The sequence below is a fragment of the Hyperolius riggenbachi genome, chromosome 9 (assembly GCF_040937935.1).
Source record: "Hyperolius riggenbachi isolate aHypRig1 chromosome 9, aHypRig1.pri, whole genome shotgun sequence".
NCBI classification, from domain to species: Eukaryota; Metazoa; Chordata; class Amphibia; order Anura; family Hyperoliidae; genus Hyperolius; species Hyperolius riggenbachi.
The window spans coordinates 276,472,159-276,498,614 of record NC_090654.1 but is presented as its reverse complement, the minus strand read 5'-3'; the positions used below and the strand labels follow the sequence as shown (position 1 = coordinate 276,498,614).

Sequence of the window (26,456 nt, the reverse complement as noted above, 5' to 3'; positions counted from 1 at the left end):
AAATGCGTAGGATCCAGGCAGCGCAGGACAGCAAGGGAGTGATCAGTCGGGAGGGGGCTGGAGGAAGCTCCAGGTATGTATTATTTTTTAAATCCCCATCATCTCAGGTTCCCTTTAACTCATTGATTATGCCTGACTGCTATTAGAACCTGCCCTGTTAAATTTTGGATTTAGTTTAGTACGGGAAAATATAGTGTCCAATCCAATTTTAGGACCAAAAAGCAGCCGGTGGAAGAGTGACCTTCACTCTTCCACCGGCTGCTTTTTGGTGACAAGTGCCCCCTGGTGGAGGACACAAAATCCAGTTCCCTGATGAGCCATGGCTGTCTCAGGACTGGATATGGGTGCAGCTCTCGCTGTTCGGACAACAGGCTTGGCGGGAGATCAAACCTTCTGCACTCTGTCAAGAACTTTAAGAGGGGGCGGAGATGTGCAGTAACTTCAGACAACTGGCCCGGCCAATCAGGTGTCCTGAGGAAACCGCAGAGTTGGCTGTAGTTTAGGATGTTGGCAGGACAGAAGTTTTTTTATTGTGTTTTTGTGCCAAATGATAAAAGGTTCAGCACAAAATGTTACAGGATTGAAGCTGCAATCGGTGGAGATGGAGCCAAGAGCGAAGTGTTGATGGCATTGTCCTCAGCGGTGACACTGCACACAACTCTATGCCGGGGTGTTTACACATTCCTGACGGGTACTCTAACACTGGCTACAACATCATGGCACACAGGGGAGGACAAACATCCCACCGCCAGCCTGGATGACCTTTCCTCTACTGAGCTGCTTATCTTATATGCTTTATCCATTGCCAATTGTTTTTGAACGATTGTTGTCAAAATGTTAAGCCTTAAAGAAAACTTGTAGCCCGCCCCCCCCCCCCCCCCCGGGGAATACTTCCCTCGGGAGGGGGAAGCCTCTGGAACCGAATGAAGCTTCCTCCCGTCCTCCTCCGTCCCGGCAATCCAGCGCTGCGACCCCCCGAACAGCAGCGAGGTACTTATTCACCTACCGCGATCCCGTGCAGGCGCAGTAGCGGCTGGATCGTATACACTCTACTGCGCAGGGGCGAGTCCTTACGCGTTAGAGCGGATCGATCGGATTCAGCTATTTCCGCCGTAGCCCGAACTAAGAGCTGCTACTGCGCTGGATCGTCGTAGGAAAATATTGCTGCACCTGCGCAGTATTTGTCAGACTGTCAAGGAAGTTTCGGGGGAGCCGGCGATGGATTCCCCCATGTTACAGAGGACTGGGAAGCCTCATTGGGACCCTGAAGCTTCCCCCTTCCGAGGTAAGTATCCCCCCAGAGGGAGATTTTTTTTTGTTACAGAGGGTTTTTAACTTCCACATTTGCTCAACACCTAACTGATCCCCATGAAAACACCTAATGTCTCCCCTTAAAGAGACTCTGAAGCGAGAATAAATCTCGCTTCAGAGCTCATAGTTAAACCTCCGCTATCCCGCCGCTAAACGGGGGTCCCTGATCCCACAAATCCCCCCCCCCCCCCGCAAGACTTGGTCGTAGATTTGGTCGTTCCTGGAGGCAGGGCTAACGGCCGCAGCCCTGCCTCCAGTCGCGTCTATCAGCGGCGCATCGCCGCCTCTCCCCCGCCCCTCTCAGTGAAGGAAGACTGAGAGGGGCGGGGGAGAGGCGGAGATACGCGCTGACAGACACGCGTGGGGCAGGGCTGCGGCGGTTAACCCTGCCCCAACCAGGAAGCGCTCCCCCGCTGCACCGAGGGGATTTGGGGGATCAGGGACCCCCGTTAAGCCGCGGGATAGCGGCGGTTTAGCAAGGGCACACATGCCCCTGCTATCTATGAGGTCTGAAGCAAGATTTATTCTTTAAGCTTCTTTTTATTTAATAAAAGTGTTTAACCCAATAGCCCTAACTAAACTGCCGCATTCCCGCCGCTCTAATCTAACTAAATCCCCCCAAACTCCCCGGGGGGGCAATCTGGGCAGCGCTTCCGTGTGAGGCAGGGCTATGCGCCGCAGCCCTGCCTCACACGCGTCTGTCAGCGGTGGATCGCCGCCTCTCAGTCTTCCTTAACCACTTCAGGACCACAGTCTTTTCGCCCCTTAAGGACCAGAGCCTTTTTATCCATTCAGACCACTGCAGCTTTCACGGTTTAATGCTCGGTCATACAACCTACCACCTAAATGAATTTTACCTCCTTTTCTTGTCACTAATACAGCTTTCTTTTGATGCTATTTGATTGCTCCTGCGAGTTTTACTTTTTATTATATTCATCAAAAAAGACATGAATTTTGGCAAAAAAATGATTTTTTTAACTTTCTGTGCTGACATTCTTCAAATAAAGTAAAATTTCTGTATACATGCAGCGCGAAAAATGTGGACAAACATGTTTTTGATAAAAAAAAACCCATTCAGTGTATATTTATTGGTTTGGGTAAAAGTTATAGCGTTTACAAACTATGGTGCCAAAAGTGAATTTTCCCATTTTCAAGCATCTCTGACTTTTCTGCGCACCTGTCAGGTTTCATGAGGGGCTAAAATTCCAGGATAGTACAAATACCCCCCAAATGACCCCATTTTGGAAAGAAGACATCCCAAAGTATTCAGTGAGAGGCATGGTGAGTTCATAGAAGATTTTATTTTTTGTCACAAGTTAGCGGAAAATGACACTTTCTGACAAAAAAAAAGAAAAAAAAAAAGTTTCCATTTCTTCTAACTTGCAACAAAAAAAAAAATGAAATCTGCCACGGACTCACTATGCTCCTCTCTGAATACCTTGAAGTGTCTACTTTCCAAAATGGGGTCATTTGTGGGGTGTGTTCACTGTCCTGGCATTTTGGGGGGTGCCTAATTGTAAGCACCCCTGTAAAGCCTAAAGATGCTCATTGGACTTTTGGCCCCTTAGCGCAGTTAGGCTGCAAAAAAGTGCCACACATGTGGTATTGCCGTACTCAGGAGAAGTAGTATAATGTGTTTTGGGGTGTATTTTTACACATACCCATGCTGGGTGGGAGAAATATCTCCATAAATGACAATTGTTTTATTTTTTTTACACACAATTGTCTATTTATAGAGATATTTCTGCCACTCAGCATGGGTATGTGGAAAAATACACCCCAAAACACATTATACTACTTCTCCTGAGTACGGCGATACCACATGTGTGGCACTTTTTTGCACCCTAACTGCGCTAAGGGGCCCAAAGTTCAATGAGTACCTTTAGGATTTCACAGGTCATTTTGAGAAATTTTGTTTCAAGACTACTCCTCGCGGTTTAGGGCCCCTAAAATGCCAGGACAGTATAGGAACCCCACAAATTACCCCATTTTAGAAAGAAGACACCCCAAGGTATTCCGTTAGGAGGATGGTGAGTTCATAGAAGATTTTTTTTTTTTTGTCACAAGTTAGCGGAAATTGATTTTGTTTTTTTTCACAAAGTGTCATTTTCCGCTAACTTATGACAAAAAATAAAATCTTCTATGAACTCACCATACTCCTAACGGAATACCTTGGGGTGTCTTCTTTCTAAAATGGGGTCATTTGTGGGGTTCCTATACTGCCCTGGCATTTTAGGGGCCCTAAACCGTGAGGAGTAGTCTTGAAACCAAATGTCGCAAAATGACCTGTGAAATCCTAAAGGTACTCATTGGACTTTGGGCCTCTTAGCGCACTTAGGGTGCAAAAAAGTGCCACACATGTGGTACCGCCGTACTCAGGAGAAGTAGTATAATGTGTTTTGGGGTGTATTTTTACACATACCCATGCTGGGTGGGAGAAATATCTCTGTAAATGACAATTGTTTGATTTTTTTTTACACACAATTGTCCTTTTACAGAGAGATTTCTCCCACCCAGCATGGGTATGTGTAAAAATACACCCCAAAACACAATATACTACTTCTTCTGAGTACGGCGATACCACATGTGTGACACTTTTTTGCAACCTAGGTGCGCTAAGGGGCCTAACGTCCTATTCACAGGTCATTTTGAGGCCTTTGGATTCTAGACTACTGCTCACGGTTTAGGGCCCCTTAAATGCCAGGGCAGTATAGGAACCCCACAAGTGACCCCATTTTAGAAAGAAGACACCCCAAGGTATTCTGTTAGGAGTATGGTGAGTTCATAGAAGATTTTTTTTTTGTCACAAGTTAGCGGAAAATGACACTTTGTGAAAAAAAAAACAATACATATCAATTTCCGCTAACTTGTGACAAAAAATAAAATCTTCTATGAACTCATCATACACCTAACAGAATACCTTGGGGTGTCTTCTTTCTAAAATGGGGTCACTTGTGGGGTTCCTATACTGCCCTGGCATTTTACGGGCCCAAAACTGTGAGTAGTCTGGAAACCAAATTTCTCAAAATGACTGATCAGGGGTATAAGCATCTGCAAATTTTGATGACAGGTGGTCTATGAGGGGGCAAATTTTGTGGAACCGGTCATAAGCAGGGTGGCCTCTTAGATGACAGGATGTTTTGGGCCTGATCTGATGGATAGGAGTGCTAGGGGGTGACAGGAGGTGATTGATGGGTGTCTCAGGGGGCGGTTAGAGGGGAAAATAGATGCAATCAATGCACTGGGGAGGTGATCGGAAGGGGGTCTGAGGGGGACCTGAGGGTTTGGCCGAGTGATCAGGAGCCCACACGGGGCAAATTAGGGCCTGATCTGATGGGTAGGTGTGCTAGGGGGTGACAGGAGGTGATTGATGGGTGTCTCAAGGTGTGATTAGAGGGGGGAAATAGATGCAAGCAATGCACTAGCGAGGTGATCAGGGCTGGGGTCTGAGGACGTTCTGAGGTGTGGGCGGGTGATTGGGTGCCCGCAAGGGGCAGATTAGGGTCTAATCTGATGGGTAACCGTGACAGGTGGTGATAGGGGGTGATTGATGGGTAATTAGTGGGTGTTTAGAGGAGAGAATAGATGTAAACAATGGATTTGGGAGGTGATCTGATGTCGGATCTGCGGGCGATCTATTGGTGTGGGTGGGTGATCAGATTGCCCGCAAGGGGCAGGTTAGGGGCTGATTGATGGGTGGCAGTGACAGGGGGTGATTGATGGGTGGCAGTGACAGGGGGTGATTGATAGGTGATTGACAGGTGATCAGTGGGTTATTACAGGGAATAACAGATGTAAATATTGCACTGGCGAATTGATAAAGGGGGGTCTGAGGGCAATCTGAGCGTGTGGGCGGGTGATTGGGTGCCCGCAAGGGGTAGATTAGGGTCTAATCTGATGGGTAACAGTGACAGGTGGTGATAGGGGGTGATTGATGGGTAATTAGTGGGTGTTTAGAGGAGAGAATAGATGTAAACAATGGATTTGGGAGGTGATCTGATGTCGGATCTGCGGGCGATCTATTGGTGTGGGTGGGTGATCAGATTGCCCGCAAGGGGCAGGTTAGGGGCTGATTGATGGGTGGCAGTGACAGGGGGTGATTGATGGGTGGCAGTGACAGGGGGTGATTGATAGGTGATTGACAGGTGATCAGTGGGTTATTACAGGGAATAACAGATGTAAATATTGCACTGGCGAATTGATAAAGGGGGGTCTGAGGGCAATCTGAGCGTGTGGGCGGGTGATTGGGTGCCCGCAAGGGGTAGATTAGGGTCTAATCTGATGGGCAACAGTGACAGGTGGTGATAGGGGGTGATTGATAGGTGATTGATGGGTAATTAGTGGGTGTTTAGAGGAGAGAATAGATGTAAACAATGGATTTGGGAGGTGATCTGATGTCGGATCTGCGGGCGATCTATTGGTGTGGGTGGGTGATCAGATTGCCCGCAAGGGGCAGGTTAGGGGCTGATTGATGGGTAGCAGAGACAGGGGGTGATTGACTGGTGATTGACGGGTGATTGACGGGTGATTGACGGGTGATTGACAGGTGATCAGGGGGGATAGATGCATACAGTACACGGGGGGAGGGGTCTGGGGGGGGGGGGGGGGGTCTGGGGAGAATCTGAGGGGTGGGGGGGTGATCAGGAGGGGGCAGTGGGCAGGGGGGGGAATAAAAAAAAAAATAGCGTTGACAGATAGTGACAGGGAGTGATTGATGGGTGATTAGGGGGGTGACTGGGTGCAAACAGTGGTCTGGGGGGTGGGCAGGGGGGGGTCTGAGGGGTGCTGTGGGCGATCAGGGGGCAGGGGGGGGGGGGAAATCAGTGTGCTTGGGTGCAGACTAGGGTGGCTGCAGCCTGCCCTGGTGGTCCCTCGGACACTGGGACCACCAGGGCAGGAGGCAGCCAGTATAATAGGCTTTGTATACATTACAAAGCCTATTATACTATTTCCATGCGGCGATCCGGGTGCTAGTAACCCGCCGGCGCTTCCGAACGGCCGGCGGGTTACTACGAGCGGTGGGCGGAGCCAGTCCCCAACGGCTGATCGCGTCACGAATGACGCGATCGCCGCATAGCCACCCACGCAGCCGCCCCCGCCGATGGGCGTATTGCGGTCGTTTGGGCCCGGTCTTTGCCGCCGCCCATCGGCTGGGGGCGGTCGTTAAGTGGTTAACAGAGGGGCGGGGGAGAGGCGGAGATACGCAGCTGATAGACGTATGTGAGGCAGGGCTGCGGCGCATAGCTCTGCCTCACACGGAAGCGGTTAGGGCAGAAAACTCCACGACCCAGAAAGTTGTGGATTTTGTAGGGGAGAGGGAGGGGGAGTTAGGGGGAATTTAGATAGTTTACAGCGGCGGGGATGCGGCGGGTTTAGTTAGGGCTATTAGGTTACAACACATTTATTAAATAAAAAGATGTTATTTTTAGACACTTCAGTGTCTCTTTAACGTATTTTGGTTCCTGGACGTAGTTTCTACGTCCAGGAACCATGCACGCTACCGCGGCCGATCGCGCGCGTGCATGCACACTCCCGGCCGCGGATTTGGTAGCCACGGAATCAATGTATCGGGCTATGGTGCCCGATCATTGATTCCTCTCCCCCGCTGAAAAAGCGACAGCTTCTCTCGGAAGCTGCGCCTTTTCTGGCCGTTCCCTCTCCGATGAGTCAATCTAAGCGTGTGTTGCGCTTAGAGTGACGTCATGTAAACAAACTCATGTAATACTACACCTGTAAAAAAAAAAATAAAAAAAAAAAAAAAAAAAATAACACACATTTACATTATAAATCTATTGTTTACCTCCCACCCTCCCAAAACTACCCAAATAAAATGTTTACTATAAAAAAAAACAAAAAAAAACAAAAAAACACATGTAAAATATTTACCTAAGGGTCTAAACTTTTTAAATATCAATGTAAAGATGAAATATTTCTATATTTTTTTTATTTTAAACTTGTAAATAGTGATAGATGCAAAATGGAAAAAATGCACCTTTATTTCCAAATAAAACATTGTCGCCATACATTGTGATAGGGACATAATTTTAACGGTGTAATAACCGGGACATATGGGCAAATACAATACGTGAGTTTTAATTATGGAGGCATGTATTATTTTAAAACTATAATGGCTAAAAACTGAGAAATAATGAATTTTTCCATTTTTTTCTTATTCTTCCTGTTAAAATGCATTTACAGTAAAGTGGCTCTTAGCAAAATGTACCCCCCAAAGAAAGCCTAATTGGTGGTGGAAAAAACAAGATATAGATCAGTGCATTGTGATAAGTAGTGATAAAGTTATAGGCTAATGAATGGGAGGTGAACATTTCTCACTTGAAAACGACGGAACCTGAATGGGTTAAAGAGACACCTGAACTGAGAACAATAGCGGAGGCTGCCATATTTATTTCCTTTTAAACACCACTAGTGGCTTGGCTGTCCAGCTGATCTCTTTTGGCTGCAGTAGTGTCTGAATCACACACCTGAACGAAGCTTGCAGTTAATCCAGTCACACTTCAAATAGAGACATCTGATCTGCATGCTTGTTCAGAGGCTATGGCTAAATGTATTAGAGGCAGAGGATCAGCAGGTCTGCCGGGCAATGTGCATTGTTGATCCTGCTGATCCTCTGCCTCTCACTTTTAGACACAGCCCCCGAACAAGCATGCAGATCAGGCGTTTCTGACTGATGGGTGACTGGATTAGCTGAATGCTTGTTTCAGGTGGGTGAATCAGGCACTACTGATGTCAAAGAGATCGGCAGGACAGCCAGGCAACTGGTATGGTATAAAAATAAATAAATAAATATGGCAGCCTACATTTCCCTTTCACTTTAGGTGTCCTTTAAGCCAGCCCAATCAGGTTAAAGCGTTGTTTTTTTAACCTCCTTAGCGGTAACCCCGTGTGTGACACGGGGTAAGCCGCCGGAGGGTGCCGCTCAGGCCCTGCTGGGCCGATTTGCCTAATTTTTTTTTTGCTGGACGCAGTTAGCACTTTGCTAGCTGCGCCAGCACCCCGATCGCCGCCGCCGCGCGCCCGATCGCCGCTATCCGGTGCGGCGCGCGGCCCCCCCCCCCCCCAGACCCCGAGCGCTGCCTGGCCAATCAGTGCCAGGCAGCGCCGAGGGGTGGATCGGGTCTCCCAATGACGTCCCGACGTCGCTGACGTCGGTGACGTCATCCCGCCCCGTCGCCATGGCGACGGGGGAAGCCCTCCAGGAAATCCCGTTCTTTGAACGGGATTTCCTGATCGCCTATCGCCGGAGGCGATCGGCGGGGCTGGGGGGATGCCGCTGAGCAGCGGCTATCATGTAGCGAGCCCTCGGCTCGCTACATGATAAAAAAAAAAAAAAAATTAAAAAAAACTGTTGCGCTTCCCCCTGGCGGTATTTTTCATACCGCCAAGGGGGTTAATACTCAGACTCAGCAAGGATGGGGAGATGGAACACTGCTGACTTTACTACTGGACTTGAAAAACTTCACTTAAAGGACAACTGTAGTGTGATGAATATGGAGGCTCCCATATATATTTTCTGTTAACCACCCTGGCGTTCTGATTAAATCGCCAGGGTGGCTGCGGGAGGGTTTTTTTTAAATAAAAAAAAAAAACTATTTCATGCAGCCAACTGAAAGTTGGCTGCATGAAAGCCCACTAGAGGGCGCTCCGGAGGCGATCTTCCGATCGCCTCCGGCGCCCAGAATAAACAAGGAAGGCCGCAATGAGCGGCCTTCCTTGTTTTGCTTATATCGTCGCCATAGCGACGAGCGGAGTGACGTCATCGACGTCAGCCGACGTCCTGACGTCAGCCGCCTCCGATCCAGCCCTTAGCGCTGGCCGGAACTTTTTGTTTCGGCTACGCTGGGCTCAGGCGGCTAGGGGGGCCCTCTTTCGCCGCTGCTCGCGGCGAATCGCCGCAGAGCGGCGGCGATCAGGCAGCACACGCGGCTGGCAAAGTGCCGGCTGCGTGTGCTGCTTTTTATTTCGTTAAAATCGGCCCAGCAGGGCCTGAGCGGCAGCCGCTGGCGGTGTTGGACGAGCTGAGCTCGTCCAGACCGCTCAGCTGGTTAAACAATACCAGTTCCCTGGCAGCCCTGCTGGTCTATTTGGCTGCAGTAGTGCCTGAAACACACCAGAAGCAAACATGCAGCTAATCCAGTCAGATCTGACCATAATGTCAGAAACACCTGATGTGCTGGATGCTTGTTCAGGGGCTATGGCTAAATGTATTAGAGGCAGAGGATCAGCAGGATAGCCAGGCAACTGGTATTGTTTAAAAGGAAATAAATATGGCAGCCTCCATATTCTTCTCACTACAGTTGTACTTTAAAGTGGATCTAGGTGGTGTGGAAGCCTCCTTGTGGATATTACCAGAGAGAACCGGAACCACCATATTTTTGTATAGCATTTAAACTTGATCCGAGATAAATGTTTACTCATTGCAGAATTGTGTTCCTTTCCTATTGTTTATAGGGCATTCCTCAAGCCAAATACTTGTTTGTTTTTGTTTTAATACTCTAATTCCCTATATACTAAACAAGCCTCGCCCACAGCTTTTCAGAGTGCCTTGGCATTTTCAGACAGTAGCAAGGGCTTATGGAAGCTCAGTCTGGGCAGGAGGAGGGGGGAGGTGTTACCAGCCAGATATTTCAGAGGCAGAGGGGAGGAGGAGGAGGAGGGGGGGGATTAGGTTTTAACAGGCTGAGGGCTGGAGATGCAGATCAGCTTGCCTGTGTGTAATGTTTACAAACAACATGGCTGCTCTCATTGTAGAACAGGAAGAAATAACCATATTCTGTTGAAGCGGTTTGCAGCTAGATTTGCTGTGTAAATTATCTAAACTTTAGATAAGATACATAGACAAGTTACTTGTTATAGTTTTTCATCTCGGATCCGCTTTAAGCCACAGATGACACAGACTCCAACCATCTAAGGAATGCCAATCTCTCCCACAAGTGTCTGCAGATTTACTTCCCAATCAACTGAAGCCACAGGAGCCGACTTACCTCCCCGAAGGCTCCCCGGCCGATAACTTTTATAATTTCAAAGTCATCCCGATGAAGTTGCATCGTCTTCAGGAGTTGGGTGAATGGTTTGGCTGCGGGGAAAAAAAATTAGATCTATTAAAATAACAGATTACAAACTTACTATACTTCACCAAATTAACAAGGCCAGTTACAGGACTGTACAGCAGCTAGTATTGAGTCCCCCCCCCCCCCATAAAGCACAAAGACAGCATGTGTGATGTCTATAAAAAACATATTATGCCTTTTAACCTCTCCTTAAAAACTGTCACATGATCCAGCAAAGTTCTGAATGCTTTCCGGGTCCCTCAGGTGCATCCGGTTCTTCATATGCACCCCCTAATCCGACCACACCCCTATCCACAGGCCACATTGAGGGGGCGGGCCAGTGACCACCCAGTTGCACCCCTGACAAGACACTGCAAATCTTCCGTTAACAGGAGGCGCGGTGAGTGACAGCACAGGCCACACACCCTTTCCCAGAAGGCACTGCAGGAAGCACCTTCATCAGAAAAGCATTCCGCCTTATCTAGAGGGTGTTGTCTTGCAGTCACTGGTCACAGAATGAGGACAGCTGTGCTTTTCAACACTGCAGTGGGAATGACGAATATTGCCCAACTGGCAGATCGATGAAGAGTAGACTAACACCACTGGGAGGCACCTGTATACACCTTATACTGTCATCCAAAGCAATCCTCTAAAGCAGTGTTTTTCAACCGCTGTTCCTGTTGCGCCGTACGGCAGGGGTCCCCAACCACCAGGCCGCAGCAGGTCTGGCCTCTCGCTCCTCCCCTCCCCGCGGCCGCCGCTCCTGTTACCTTATCATGAGCGGGTGGCCGCTTGTCCGATTAGATTCCCCCGTAGTAGCCGCTCTCCTCTGTGGCATCTCCTATTACAGCAGCGCGCTCGGCGGCTGCTGTGATGAGCAGGAAGCGGTACAGCGGTTCCCATGGTAACGGCGATGCATATCGCCACTACAGGAAGCCACTGTACCGCTTCCTGCTCATCACAACAGCCGCGGAGCGCGCTGCTGTAATAGGAGATGCCACAGAGGAGAGCGGCTACTACGGGGGAATCTAATCGGACAAGCGGCCGCCCGCTCATAAGGTAACAGGAGCGGAGGGGGGAGGGGCACTACCTGCCCATACTAGGAAGCTATACTGGGCACTATACTAGCTATACTGGGCACTATACTGGGGCACTACCTACCTATACTGGGCACTATACTAGCTATACTGGGCACTATACTGGGGCACTACCTACCCATACTGGGCACTATATACTGGGGCACTACCTATCCATACTGGGACTATACTAGCTATACTGGTCATTATACTAGCTATACTGGGGCACTATACTAGCCATACTGGGGCAACTAAACTCCCAATACTGGGGCAACTATGCTAGCTATGCAGCTGCACCCCAAATAACCCGCTGCGCACGACACTGTCCACTAGGCCGCGCAAACACCCGTGGCCTCCCCCCCCCCCCCCCCTCCCACCGCCATTTCCCGGAGAAAAATTTGGTCAGAAAGTGTTCACCGGGCCGGGTTGGGGACCACTGCTCTAAAGTACAAGTTTTAGAAGTGAGCTATAGCTTTAAAAGGAACCCGAGGAGATATGTATGTGGAAGCTTCCCTATTTATTTCCTTTTACCCATTAGCAAGTTCAAGAGCGTTGTCTCATTTGACATAAGTGCAGTGCTTTTTGACCTCAGTCGAGGGAACTTGTGTTATAAATTCTTGGAATGCTTTTAACTCTCTCTACTAGCAGAAAATATAGAAGCTGAAAGCTTCACACTGCCCCATAGTGACAAGTGGCCATAAATACACATTACAGCTTATGTGTAACAGTACTAATTAGAACCAGAGAAAAGTAACAAATAGGAAATTAACAATGTGCTAAAATAAATTGGCTTGGAGCATTCACAACCCTTTACATAAATTAGCTGCTAAAGGGTTGTTAAACAATACCAGTTGCCTGGCAGTCCTGCTGTGCTTTCTAGTCAGTGGGGTCTAAATCGCACACCTGAAACAAGCATGCCCGCCCTTCACTATAGAAAGTGCAGTGTCTCAGCATCAGAGAGGAACAGAGGTGTGGGAGGGGAAAAAAGGAGGGAAAGAGGCTTTAGCCAATCAGGATGATTTGGTTAAGTCTGAGGCGGAAGTAGAGAAGCAAAAAAGAAGGACAACCCAGCATGCCCTGCAACTTCCTTTTTGCATACCAAGTTTTGTGTGTACCAAATAAGAGTCATGTAAACTGGGGAATGATCATTTATCAACAAGAAAAGTAATAGTGATTTTAACTTTTGGATTGCCTGGTTAGCATCCTTATAACTCGTTTACCAGATAAAAATAAAGAAGTGATTTTTTATTTTATGCCCGACAGGTACACTCTAACTTACCTGGGGCTTCTTCCAGCCCCCTGCAGGCGCCCTGACAAAGCGACCCCCAGTCCCCCGCAGTGACTGTCATTTGGACACACAGAACCGGTTCGCGCACCTCCTGATCGCGCTCTGCAGATGTGCAGGTCGCACAAATATCTACTGCGAATGTGCAGAACGCTCCCGGCGGCGGAAGCGTGTTGAGCACGCGTGGGGCCACAGCCGTGCATGCGCAGTGGCCATCGACTCTCCAGTCAGCCGACCCGAAGACGGTCACTGCGGGGGACTGGAGGAAGACCTAGTTACTGCGCAGGCACAGAACGTCTGCAGGGGGCTGGTAGAACCCCAGGTAAGTTTACTTTTTTTCCCATTTAGATTAGGTTCCCTTTAAAGGACAACTGAAGCGATAATAAGCAATATCAGTTGCCTGGCTTTCCTGCTGATCCTCTGCCTCTAATACTGTCAGCCATAACCCCTGAACAAGCATACAACAGATCAGGTGTTTCTGACATTGTCAGATCTGACAAGATTAGCTGCATGCTTGTTTCTGCTGTTATTCAGACATCACTGCAGCCAAATACATCAGCAGGGCTGCCAGGCAACTGGTATTGTTTAAAAGGTCATAAATATGGCAGCCTTCATATCCCTCTCTCCCTACAGTTGTCCCTTAAACACTAAGAAGTCATGCCGACAATGCTACAAGTAAAAAGCGAGAGGTGCGATACTGAGAGCAGTGCAGGCAGACAGTGCTGCAGACGTATCTCTTGCAGGACGGCACAGGAACGCCGAAATACGAGGAATTTAGACAAACACTATTTCAAGTTCCAACACGACCATAAACAGATTTTTTTTTTATATTTGCGATGTGAGTCAGCGCAAGTAATAAAGAGGAGTGCAGGCTCCGCCCTGACAAGCTCCGGCAGCTCCGTGCAAAACCGCAGCGTACACTCACCTCGTCTGCCCATTATTCACATCTACCGTTTATGTGCATCATTTATACGCAGCTCAGAAATTTAGCCAGCCTGAAAAATCCCAAACAGCCCCAATATCAGATACAGATTTCATTATATGGCGTCATTTAACTCATCGCTGTATGAGTGTCTCCCTTCCCCGGATTGATACGAATTTCTGCACTTGTAGTTTTTACTAGGAATATTACATACTGCTTGAAAGGTCTATACATAAAAGATTGTAAACGTTTGCATACATATAAGTATATTTCACCCAGACTAAAATGCACTATAAAATACTTTGCTCCTATTTTGCTTTCGCTTAAAGGACAACTGCAATGATGAGAAAAATATGGACACTGCCATATTTATTTCTTATTAAACAATACCAGTTGCCTGGCAGCCCTGCTGGTCCATTTGGCTGCAGTAGTATCTGAATCACGCCAGAGACAAGCATGCAGATAATCTCGTCAGAACTGATCTAATGTCAGAAACACCTGATCTGTTGCACGCTTGTTCAGGGGCTGTGGCTAAAAGTATTAGAGGCAGAGGATCAGCAGGATAGCCAGGCAACTGGTATTGCTTAAAAGGAAATAAATATGGCAGCCTCCATATCCCTCTCACTTCAGTTGCCCTTTAAGGTGCCCATACATCTAGTGATGATGGGCAGATTCGACCAAGAGTCAAATCTCTCTGAAGGCCGAAAGCTTGCTTATTTTATTCATTTTTAGTTAGCCAATAAATGGTATCATCCTGATTTAAAACTTCTTGCTCGAATCTGATTAGAGAGATCTGTCAGCTGCCCGTACACAACAAGCCGATTCCCGTTCAATTTCAGTACGACATCTCTCGGGAATCGATTGGTCGAGTCTGCCGCTGCCTCCCTAGTGTATAATTGTACATGTAGATGTGTGCGTTTATCCATTACCGGTCCTGTGTTGCCGTGTCAGTCTTCCGAATCCTTTGCTCTTCCATCAGCCCCATACACACCGCCGGTGTGACCCACGTGCGACACCAAACGCGCCAGCATGCTATACGCCAGCGGTGTGTATGCGGGTAATGGAAGAGCGGCATTCATACACTGCGGGAACAGCACCGGGGGATTTGCTGCAACTTGCCATTGCGCACCCGATCGAGCACGTTGGCCCTACATCTCGCAACATATGTCAGACCAATTCATGCAACCAATTTTGGCCTGTACAGTCGATCGGGCATGCACCTGGCAGCACCAAATTTCATACAACTCGAATCAGATTGCTTATCCACCAATTCGCCTAATATATGGCCACCTTAACAATAGATAAAAATCTGACAGATCCGATGGGTTTTATGCCTGGTACACACCATGCAATTTCTGACCTGCTCCTGATCGATAATGGGATTGATTTCAGATCAGTACTGCATAAAATCAATCCCATTATGGATTGGCAGCAGATCAAACATGTCGTAAATTATCGATTTTACTGATTGGATAAGAAATTGCATGGTGTGTACCCAGCATTAGACAAGTCCATCCCCTAATGGGGGATTCTCAGTATCTCCTTTATACTTCACAAAATCGCTGGAAAGTCTATACAGAGATGCTGGCCAGCCTCCCTAATAACTTTCACACTATTTCGACCGTTAAACTGAGCAACTGCCATCTTGTAAGTGCTTTTGAAAAGAAAACCCTGAGACTTCCCATGAGAAGATGGACTAGTCCAACATCGGACAGATTTTACAACCTACTGTAAGTGACAGAGACAGGAAGAAAAAAAAAATTACAGTGCATTTTATTCTGAAACAAATGTACATTTTATACATATGCTTACACAAAAACACATTTTAAAAATTTTACAAGTTCTCCTGATAAATGTCCTTTAAAGGTGCTCATACATGATTTTCTCCAACGATTCCCAGCAGATTCGATCACCCTGATCAAATCTGCTAGAAGTCGAAGTACCTAACAAGGCCACCAGATTATTGTGATCGATTATTATTATTGTGATACATTTTTGAAATTATTGTGATCGATTTCCAAAATTGTTCTGTTGGTAAATTGTGATCGATTGGGAGCGGCGGTAGATCAATGGTCCCTAGCGTTGCAAGCAGTCTGGAAATCTATGTAGCGCATAACCCTAAATCTAGGGATGATCAAAGAGATTAAAATAATTTTGAGTTGATGCAAATTTTATGCAGCTTGGAAACGGACCAATCAAATGCAGCCGTTGCTGTATTCAACAAGACCTATACCTTAAAGCGGTATCGTCACCATAAAAATCAAATTTCAACAGCAACTGGTCTGAGTGTATTAAGTGATAAAGATGCAAATCCTGCATTCAAAACTTGCAAAACGTTTTCTGCTGTTATGGTTTGTAGTTATCACATACTTTAGGAGCACTGGCCCTAGTGACAAACAGTGACAAATAGTTGCATGCTGGGAGTTCTTTTTATCTATAATACATTCCTCCTCTTCCATGTATTTCCCTGCCTAGCTGCTTATCAGAAACACCCTCTGATTACTTGTGTTTACAAGCAAAGCTGAGGCGACTCAGTGATTGGATGTGTAAATAAAAACAGAGCAGTTGTTAGTATACACCTCAGTGGGAGTGTCTGAAGACTCTGGGAGGAGGGCAGCTAATGAATACACAATGAGCAAGAGAAGGGAGGGGGGAAAACAAGAGTCAGGGAGGATATGATGTCAGCATTAGCTTAGCAAGATGGCCACTGCCTAGAATAGGATTTACTGCTTTTCCTTTATAAATTCACAGGAATCATTACGTGGATAGCACAATACATCTGTTATGTAAGTAGAAGTAGTATTTATCTACTTATATATGTGTTTTTTATTTCTAGGTTAGCATGGGTGTCGCTTGTTCTTTAAAGCAGGAATACTAAGTGGGAGTAACTTTGGGTACCTGGAGTTGGAGTCGGATGATTTTTGCACCCACTCCACAGCCCTGATGCTAATCATCCTGAGTTGATGCATATTTACATAGCTTAGTAATGAGCGAAACAGTGATTTCCCTTGCATGCACACAACCGCCAATCCTTATGGGTGGCCAGGGACACCGAGGAGGACCGGCGCTGTGGCGAGGCACCAAAATGACTTCTAGGGGCTGGAATGCCCAGGTAAGAAAAGACAGATTAACCTGTTCGCCTCGTTAGCCCTTTAAAGCCGACATGAACTCAGAACTTCCTCTCTGCTCTCAAAGATAAGCAACAGTATAATAACCTTTAAAGAAAAAAAGCATCTTTGTTACAGCTGATACAAATCCTGCAATAAATCTGCAGCGTGTTTACCTCCTGCTTTCATGGAAGCAGGAACGCAATGAATCGGTGACGTAGCACCGCGGGTCCTTCAAGCATTGCGCCGTACACAACCAATGAAAAGTATGCGTCGATGCAACTGTGAATGTAGCCTAAAGGTGGCCATACACTTATAGATTTGCAGCAGATTCGACTATCAGATAGATTCCTGTCAGATTGGACTTGACAGGCATCTGCCAGAAATCTATCTGATGTGTGCCACACACTAGGAACAGATTTCCAATAGATTTCAGAATGAAATCAATTGGAAATCGATCTAAATGCATTATTGGACAATTAGATCCAATGCATCTCTATGGGCCATCGATCTGCTGGCAGCAGCAGCAGATCGACCTAGATCTTCCATCCTGTCAGATAGAACAAATCAATTGAATGGGGAATTAGATAGAATCGATTTCTGATCGATCGATGCTATAGCATCAATCGATGGCTGAAATCGACCAGTGTATGGGCCCCTTTAAACTCCTACAGCAGTTAACCAGAAAGATGAATTATAAAGGTAGCCATACACTGGTCTATGTGCCATCAGATCGACCAGCTGACAGATCCCTATCTGATCGAATCTGACCAGATAGGGATCGTATGGCTGCCTTTACTGCAAACAGATTGTGAATCGATTTCAGCCTGAAACCGATCACAATCTGTTCAGCTGCTCCTGCCGCCTGTCCCCCCCCCCCCGCGCATACATTACCTGATGCTGGCTCCCGGGCGTCTTCTCCGCATCTTCTCAGCGCTGCACCCGCTCCATCCCGGCGCTTCCTGTGTCACTCCATGACCAGGAAGTTCAAATAGAGCGCCCTCTATTTGAACTTCCTGGGTCACTGCAGTGACCCAGGAAGCGCCGGGATGGAGCGGGTGCAGCGCTGAGAAGATGCGGAGAAGACACCCGGGAGCCCGCATCAGGTAATGTATTTTTCATCGGATCGGCCGCCGCTAGCGACGCGCACTTTACCCGCGGGCGATCAAGGGTAATTTCCCGCACGGCGCGATCGACGGACCGATCCGATTTCGGGAGGAAATCGGATCGTCGGCGGCGTTTACCGCGAACGATTGGCAGCAGATTCGATCCCAGGATCGAATCTGCTGTCGAAACGGCCGGGAATCGGGCCAGTGTATGGCCACCTTAAATGTGGTTTGCGAATGAACAATCCATTCCCACTTCACAGAGTTCTCTTATAATGTGTTACACGGAAGCCCCTTTACTCATTCTTCAGTCCGTGGACGTCATGGAGCACATCGCGGGCTCTGAGTGGCGCTTGCGCAGTGGAGGTGAGCACACGCCGGAGCGATCGTAGGGTAAATAAGTAGTTCTATGATAGCTATGATGAAATAGTGCAATATTCATTTGTCAAAGTAGGTTTTTAGGTAATAGTAATGTATAGATCTATTGGGGTTTTTATGGTTACTGATAACTTGTAGGGAGTGGGTGGGACGGGTATATAAGCACTGCTGGCCAATTCTGATCCATAGCCCCTGATGAGTGATAGGACGAAACGCGTTGGGCGAGGCTGAGTGGACAGGAGGTGGCAGTGAATGGAGGAGACGTCCTCGGAACTTTGATATGCCTGAACTTTTATTGCGTTCGTGAGTAGTACTCTCTTTTATATTGATCTTATTAAATGATTTTAAACTATATCAGGTCTGTTTAGTTGCAGTAGGCTGCATGTGGTTTCTGGTCACGGAGGGATTGACATACTAACTAATAGACTGTGCTGAGGATCGCTCACCATAACACTGCAAATTGGGGCAGCCTGGAGCTCAGGTGAGCACGGTCCTGTTGGTGGTGGATCACTTTGAGTGGATTGGTGGTCCCTATAGACGTTTAAGCACGGTGCTAATTAGTGGGATAGTGGTCACCCTCCAGGATTATCTAGCAGCCTACGCAATGATATGTGTATATATTGTTTTAACATATCTGGGATCGTTGTATCGTGATTGGTCTGGAGGAAGTTGGAACCTGGATTCGGTGATTGACCTGAGCCTCGGTAGCTGTCTGTAGGGTCTGGGCAGCATAAGCTAAAGGTGAGGGCATTCCCTACGGGTGGTGGAGCACAGAGAAAAGGTGTTACCCTCTAAATACCACACGGGTTACAGTTGGTGGAAGATCAAAGGTGGACTGATGGTCTAGGCGATGAGTTGTTCTTTGTTTTCTCTCCTTTGAGGTTCATTGGATATGGAGACGAGCAGATCCTTACCTGGTGTCCTTATTTGGCGATTGCGAGGTCAAGGACTTATAAGTGCTCTTAGTGGACTGCGAGGCAGCGCACAATTTTTTGAAATTTGTATATTAATATGTTGGTGTAAACATTTGATTGTGCAGCATACCCACAGTGAATTTTAGGTTATAGGTTTAGGTGTGGAGCTTGCTAAAATCCAAATATTCACTCACTCTATCCTGCCGGCCACAGTGAGGGAGTTACACGCTGTGTACATCTGACGCTGACAGGTGCTCTTGAAATAGATTGAATGGTCTGAAGTCCTGTGTATTCTCGTAAGCCTATCACCTGCTGCTGCCCCCCCCCCCCCCCCCCCCACTTCTGCCCTTCTCCTCATCCCAGCAAGCATGAGAGAAGACAGGAGACTCCGGCTTGCTTGCATTCTGGGTGTGTCCAGACCAGCTGGTCAATCTTCTCTGTAAAATGTCAATATGTGACATGACTGCCATTCAGAACACACCCAGGCACGGCACACAGGCAGGTTCAGGGGAAACAAAGAGAGCGGCGGGACTTTCTCTTGTCCCCGAGCGTGACAAGCTCATTCACCATTGCCAAAAAATCACTTCAAAACACATTAACAAGGGCCGACCAATATGACATAAAGGCCTACACAAGCAAAATGACATGACAGGGATTAGAGTGTGAGCTTCTTTAAAGACAGTCAGTGACATGACTGTGTACTCTGTAATGTGCTGCAGAAGATGTCAGTGCTATATAAACACATAATAATATGGCAGAATATTAGACTATGACTTTATGAGCTCCTCTGAGGACAGTCAGTGACATGACTATGTCCTCTGTAATGTGCTGCAGAAGATGTCAGTGCTATATAAATACATAATAATATGGTAGGACATTAGACTATGACTATGGTAGGGATTAGGCTGCGAGCACCTCTAAAGACAGTCAGTGACATGACTATGTACTCTGTAATGTGCTGCAGAAGATGTCAGTGCTATATAAATACATAATATGGTAGGTAGGGGTGGCAATGCTTAAGAGAACTCATGGCAAAGTGTGTGATCAGCCGATAGATTTGTATTTGTAAGGTTTTGATTTGCTGGTCATGATCATGAGTTAAAGTGTACCAGAGCCGAAAATTTTAAAAGACTTTATACATACCTGGGGCTTCCTCCAGCCCCATATGCACGGATCGCTCCCACGCCGCCGTCCTCAGCTGCCTGCAGCTCCGGCACCCGGTCCCGTCACTAACGTCAGTCGGAGCCAGTTTAGTGTAAGAGAAGTGCACTGTTAGCATATCTCTGCAGCAGCCGCTGTAGAGATACATAGAGGGCGCACTTCTCCTGCGTAGACTGGAGCCGACTGACATCCGTGACCGGACCAGATTCCCGAAGATGCAGGCAGCGGAGGACAGCAGCGTGGGAGCCATCAGAGTGGATGGGGCTGGAGGAAGCCCCAGGTATGTATAAAATATTTTTAAATATTCAGCTTTGAGTCCCTTTAAACCAGGAAGTCATAACATCAAATCAAAACTTTACATATCTATCAGTTGATAAAACTGGCAAACTGGTAACAGGTTTTCTCTATGAGTTCTCCTAAGCCTTGCCTCCCAAACGGCAGGGCATTAGACTATGACAGGGATTAGATTGTGAGTTCCTATGAGGACAGTCAGTGACAAGACTATGTACTCTTGCAGTAAGTGTGCAGTGCCAGCGGGATTGTGTGAAGGAAATGTTAAAGGGATACTTAACCATTTATCGACATCCTAACGTATTAAAACGTCATGCTTACCGCTATTAACAGCAACATGACGTTTTAATACGTCGCACGTTCCCGCCGCTGCTACCGCCGTGCTGGGTGATTGGGGAAGAAGACCGAACGGTCCTCTACCCAATCGCAGTGCCTGGAGTGAATGGACGTGACCGCGAACAGCGGCTACGTCCATTCACAAAAACAGGAAATGTAACAATTAAATAAAGTGAAGAAAAAAAATAAAAGTGAAAACTTCCTATAACGAGTGTTCACTAGCGCCATCTTGTGGCCAAAAAGTATATTACACCTACAAAATACATACATTTTCAAGTATATACAGACCATTAATAAAATTACACTTCTCTGATCTTGTCCCACCTGGCTACTTTTTCATGCCACCCGGCTGGAAAAACAATCTGGGGAGAACACTGGGGATGATCAATAAGATGGAAATACTTCCGAATTCACGCAGGATTATGTAAATTTGTATTCAAATGTATGCAGCTTGAAAAGGGGACCAATCAATGCCCACCACGGTTTAGTTTGATTGGTCCATTTTAAAGTTGTGTATATTTGCATAACAATTTATAGAATCATCCCTAGTGCCCATACATCTAGCCATGTATGGGCAGATCGACCAAGAAACAGACCTCTCTCTGATCAAAGAGAGATCCGTTGGATGCCCTTACACCACAGACCAATTCCTGATAGATTTCAGCAAAAAAGAAATCAGGAATTGGCCTGGCCACACACCGAAGTGTGAATGTCCCCTCGGTGCAAAGGCTCGGTAAAATCTCACCTGTCCCGCTGCTGTGGCTCCCGGTCTCTTCTTGTGTGTCTCCCGTCGCACAGAGTGGTATCACGTGGTGTGATGTCACACACACACACACACACACACACACACACACACACACACACACACACACACACACACACACACACACACACACACACACACACACACACACACACACACACACACACACACACACACGCCCGGTACCACGTGGAAGGGACAGCGGGTAAGGCCTGGAGGTCAGGGCAGTGGGACAAGTGAGATTTTACACTAAAGGGCATATTGAGGGGCATTTATACTTGGGGCGGCCGGGCAGGTGGCCCCCGTCAGTCGCGATATCAAACGCCATTACCGCCGCGCTCACAATTGAACATTTTGGGCCAAAATCTTTCCAGCGTGTCCGACCGATTGATGGCGAATCATCGATCAGACATGTTTTTTGACAGGTTTTTATCCTGTTGATAAAATTATTGAATCAGATGGTCAATCAGGCTGCAAAAATCACTAGTTATACAGATGCACAAATACTGAATAATCAAGAGGGTTCACAGATTAAAGGATACCTTAGTCTTTTTAAAAATGTAAGAAAGGGGGGGGGGGGGGTTCCTCCTCTCTCATGCCCAATGCTCCCCTCCCCCCCTCCATCCCCCTCCGTTAATGCCCAATGTCCCCCTGAAGTAACTGCCAGGTGGGGAGGGTCAGTGAGCACTGCGCAGGTGCTGTCCGGCAACGCAGACATCCTCATCGCTCTGCGCATGCGCACTACGTAGTTATGACGTAGGGCAAGAGGGGAGCCTCCAGCACATGCCTGCTCCACCCCCGTTTTTAAATTTTGGAAAGGGCCAAGGTATCCTTTAACCACTTAATGACAAGCAGACTTATAAAAACTTCCTGCTAGAGCCTCTTAATGGCTCCAGAACATTTGTATAAGTCAGACAGTGCTGCTGCCGCTGTGCGCGTGAGATTAGTGAGAAAAAAGAAAAACCACCATAGAAAAAAATTACACCTTTATTTCCAAATACTATATTGTCACCATACTTTGTACTAGGGACATAATTAAAATCTTGTTATAACCAGGACAAATAGGCAGATAACAAGTGTGGGTTTTATGTACAGTAGCAGTGTTTATATTTAAACTATAGGAGATGAAATTGAATAGTGTATTTTTTTATGTTTTTCCATTTAAAATGCATAGAAAATAAAGTAATTACTGAAAACAAATATCAACCCCAAAAAGCCCAATTGGTGGTGAAAAAAACAAGATATAGATCATTTCATTGTGATAAGTAGTGATTAAGCTATTGGCGAATGAAAGGTGAGAATCGCTCTTGTCCTTTATGGTAAAAACCGCTTTGGGGTGAAGTGGTTAAAGAGTAACTGTTGGGTAATAAAAAAATCTTTATTTTTATCTGGTAATCAAGTACTATGGATGCTAACCAGGCAATCCAAAAGTTAAAATATCACTGTCATTTTTCTTCTCCATGAAACATTCCCCAGTTTCACTGGCTCTTATTTGGTACATCTGTCGCACAAAGGAAGTTGCAGGGCATGCTGGGTTGTCCTTTTTTGTTTCTCTACTTTCCCCTCAGACTTCACTAATGCAGTCTTATTGGCTGAAGCCTCTTTCCCTCCTGTTTTCCCCTCCCACACCTCTGTTCCTCTCTGATTAGCCAATATATCTCAATGCAGTTTCTACTGCAGAGCTGAGTGGGAGTGTCTGAAGACTGGGAGGAGGGCGGGCAATGACACACAGACAGAATAAGGGAGGAAATGATGTCAGGATTGGCTTCAAGATAGACGCAGACAAAATGGAAATCCTAAGGTTTAAAAAAAAAAAAAATGTACTATGGAAAAATCACTAAAATCCAAATGTGGACGGTGCAATACGTATGTTATGTAAGTAGAGCAAGTATTTATCTACTTATATAGGTGTTTTTTTCTGAGATAGTGTGGCTGACCGCTCCACCAGCGAGTTCCATCCATACGTTATTCTGGTCTATAACGGTCTGATGTATCCGATATACGGGGACAGCCTTCCTGGTAACACTCGTCCACATCCTGTTTGCTGCCTGAGCAGCAGCTGCAGAGGTCCCAGTTTCCTCTCCCTTCCTGGTCATTATGCCACAGAACCGATCCCCAGATCAGGAATTTCCTCCCCTGTAGATGTAATATGACCCGGCTGGATGGTGAGATGCCAGCGCCGGTCTGACAGATGTCGGAGATCCATCATCGCTCATTAGGGGTGAATCATGCTCCATCCGCCGTTACGGCTTATCGCTGCCGCGCACCATTTAATCAGGAGCAGAGTGTAATAGCTGCAGCGTGAAGGCGGTAATATGCGATTTAATACGCCGCAACAATTTAAAGCGGAGCTAAAATTAGTCTTGGGCAGGCGATGGCGTTCAGGTGAACAAAACACAGGCCTCGTGTACAAAAAAGTACTGAAGAGTGAATTCAAACTTCCAAAGAAAAAAATAGGGATCACACCCACCTTCTTCCCAGCCAAAAGTCTGGTACACACTCAGGGCCAGTGCACACCAAAAACCGCTAGCGGATTCGCAAACCGCTAGCGGTTTTTGAAGCGTTTTTTTCAGAGTGATTCTAGGCATGTTTAAAGAGATTTTCTAAGCATTCCTAGTGTTTTTGGAACGTTTTTGTGTAACGTATTTTATATTTTGTTACAGTAAAGCTGTAACTGAACAGCTTCCGTAACAAAAACGCCTGGAAAAATCGCTCTGTTCTATTGCTTTTCAGAGCGGTTTTCTACTTTCCTATACTTAACATTGAGGCAGAAACGCCTCAAAAATCCGCAAAAATGCTGCAGGACCAAAGTTTGCGTTTGGGGAAAAAACAAATCGCTCTGGTGTGCACCATCCCATTGAAATACATTAGCCAAGCGGGTTTCAGCCCGAAATTGTTTAAAAAAACCAACTCAGAAGCGTTCTTGGTGTGCACCAGCCCTCAATTAGGATTGGCCAATCACTGACCAATTTTACCATCTCCATGTAGTATGAGAGTTTCCCTACACAATCTGCTCATAGTATCCAATATCTGCTGACCGTCATACTACATGGATGCGGTAAAATTGGTCAGTGATTGGCCAATCATAATTGAATGTGTGTATCAGGCTTTACTCCACGGATTACCTGAGGAAGAGTAAGTTGTCCAACGAAACATTGCATTACCTGAGGAAGAGTGAGTTATCCGACGAAACACACTGCATTTGTGCTTATTAAAATTCCATTATCTTACGCTAACCATACACTTATCGATCGCAAGCCAACGTGGCAAAACAATCAATCACCCCCTTTTCATAATTTTGCTAGTATGTAACTACCAGGTTAGCTGCTCCCAGCCTGTATTCCTGAGTTTCCAGTTTGCATGGTAAGTAATAGTTATGCATATGATTTGAATCTGAATTGAATGTGAAGTGAGCAGATGGCTTATTAGAAGTGCTGCACATGTGAGCTGTTGGTCATTTCAGATGCAGCCTTTGTGGTATACGCTGGCCCTCTCCTGGCTGTCCATTAAAATGTAAGTTACACATTTTTGCTTAGCTGCTCCCAAGGTTATACATATGTTGTTTTTAATTTAGGTTAGGCCACTTGCCCGGAGATCTGCCTCACCGTGGTGCAAGTGTCCAGTATATTATACTTTGCATGCAAACTATAGTGGAAGCCAAAGTTCCTCCATAGTATAATAAATGTAGCACTTGTTTTGGACGCAGGGCATGCATTTTCAGCCTAATAGAGGTGGTGCATGCCTGAGCGATTAACCAGTCAATTGCAGCATGTTTTTAGGCAAGCTCAACTCCCCCCCCCCCCCCCCCTTTTCATAATTTTGCTAGTATGTAACTACCGGGTTAGCTGCTCCCAGCCTGTATTCCTGAGTTTCCCATTTGCATGGTAAGTAATAGTTATGCATATGATTTGCATCTGAATTGATAGTGCAAATTATTAGAAGTGCTGCACATGTGAGCTGTTGGTCATTTCCGATGCAGCCTTTGTGGTATGCGCTGGCCCTCTCCTTGCTACCATAGTCATGGTCTAATGTTCACAGTGAGCAATGGACAGCGTTACTTAGGGCAGACTGCATCCATATGACTACAAGTAGACAGAATACACAACCTACATTCAAATGAGATGCACCTGACTACCACTGGAGGATGTTAGTTTCCACAATAGCTTGCATGCAAATTATTGAGTACTCGACCCTCCCACCAGGATGAGGTCATCCTCGGCTGGGAGGGGCCCATGATCTAACTAAATTAAAACCATGCATATGCATAACCTGGGTGCGACATGAAACGAAATTCAAAATACAACAGTCAAAAGAAGGCAGATCAGCGCATCACCAGGCCGCCTCAGATTGGTATACCTACAGAGATGCGCTGAGCCCCCTGAGACAAGTCTAACGTTCTACCATATTATTATTATGTATTTATATAGCACTGACCTCTTCTGCAGCACTTTACAGAGTACATAGTCATGTCACTGACTGTCCTCAGAGGAGGTCACTGTCTATTCCCCACAATAGTCATTTATTATCTTATGTTACTATGGCCTCGATTCATCAACACTTAGCAAATTTGTTAACAGTTTGGTAAAATACCGAATTTGTTAACTTCATTTCAGGATTCATCAAAGTTATCTACAGCTGTTAGCGAACATTCGGTAACGATTCGGTAACGATTCGCTAAAACGGAATAAAGTGCAATTCATGAAAAAGAAATTGGGCGTGGTTTAGCGTTACATTTAGG

The 26,456-nt window shown here is 46.5% G+C and overlaps 1 protein-coding gene across 4 annotated transcripts in view; it reads right to left on the bottom strand.

Moving 5' to 3' along the window:
* Positions 1-26,456, bottom strand: part of CDC42BPB (CDC42 binding protein kinase beta) — a 183,471-nt gene that overhangs the window by 125,371 nt on the left and 31,644 nt on the right. For all 4 annotated transcript variants that reach the window (XM_068254625.1, XM_068254626.1, XM_068254627.1 and 1 more), the window contains exon 2: positions 10,314-10,406. In XM_068254625.1, the coding sequence (XP_068110726.1) occupies positions 10,314-10,406 (93 nt within the window). The remainder of the gene's footprint in view (positions 1-10,313; positions 10,407-26,456) is intronic.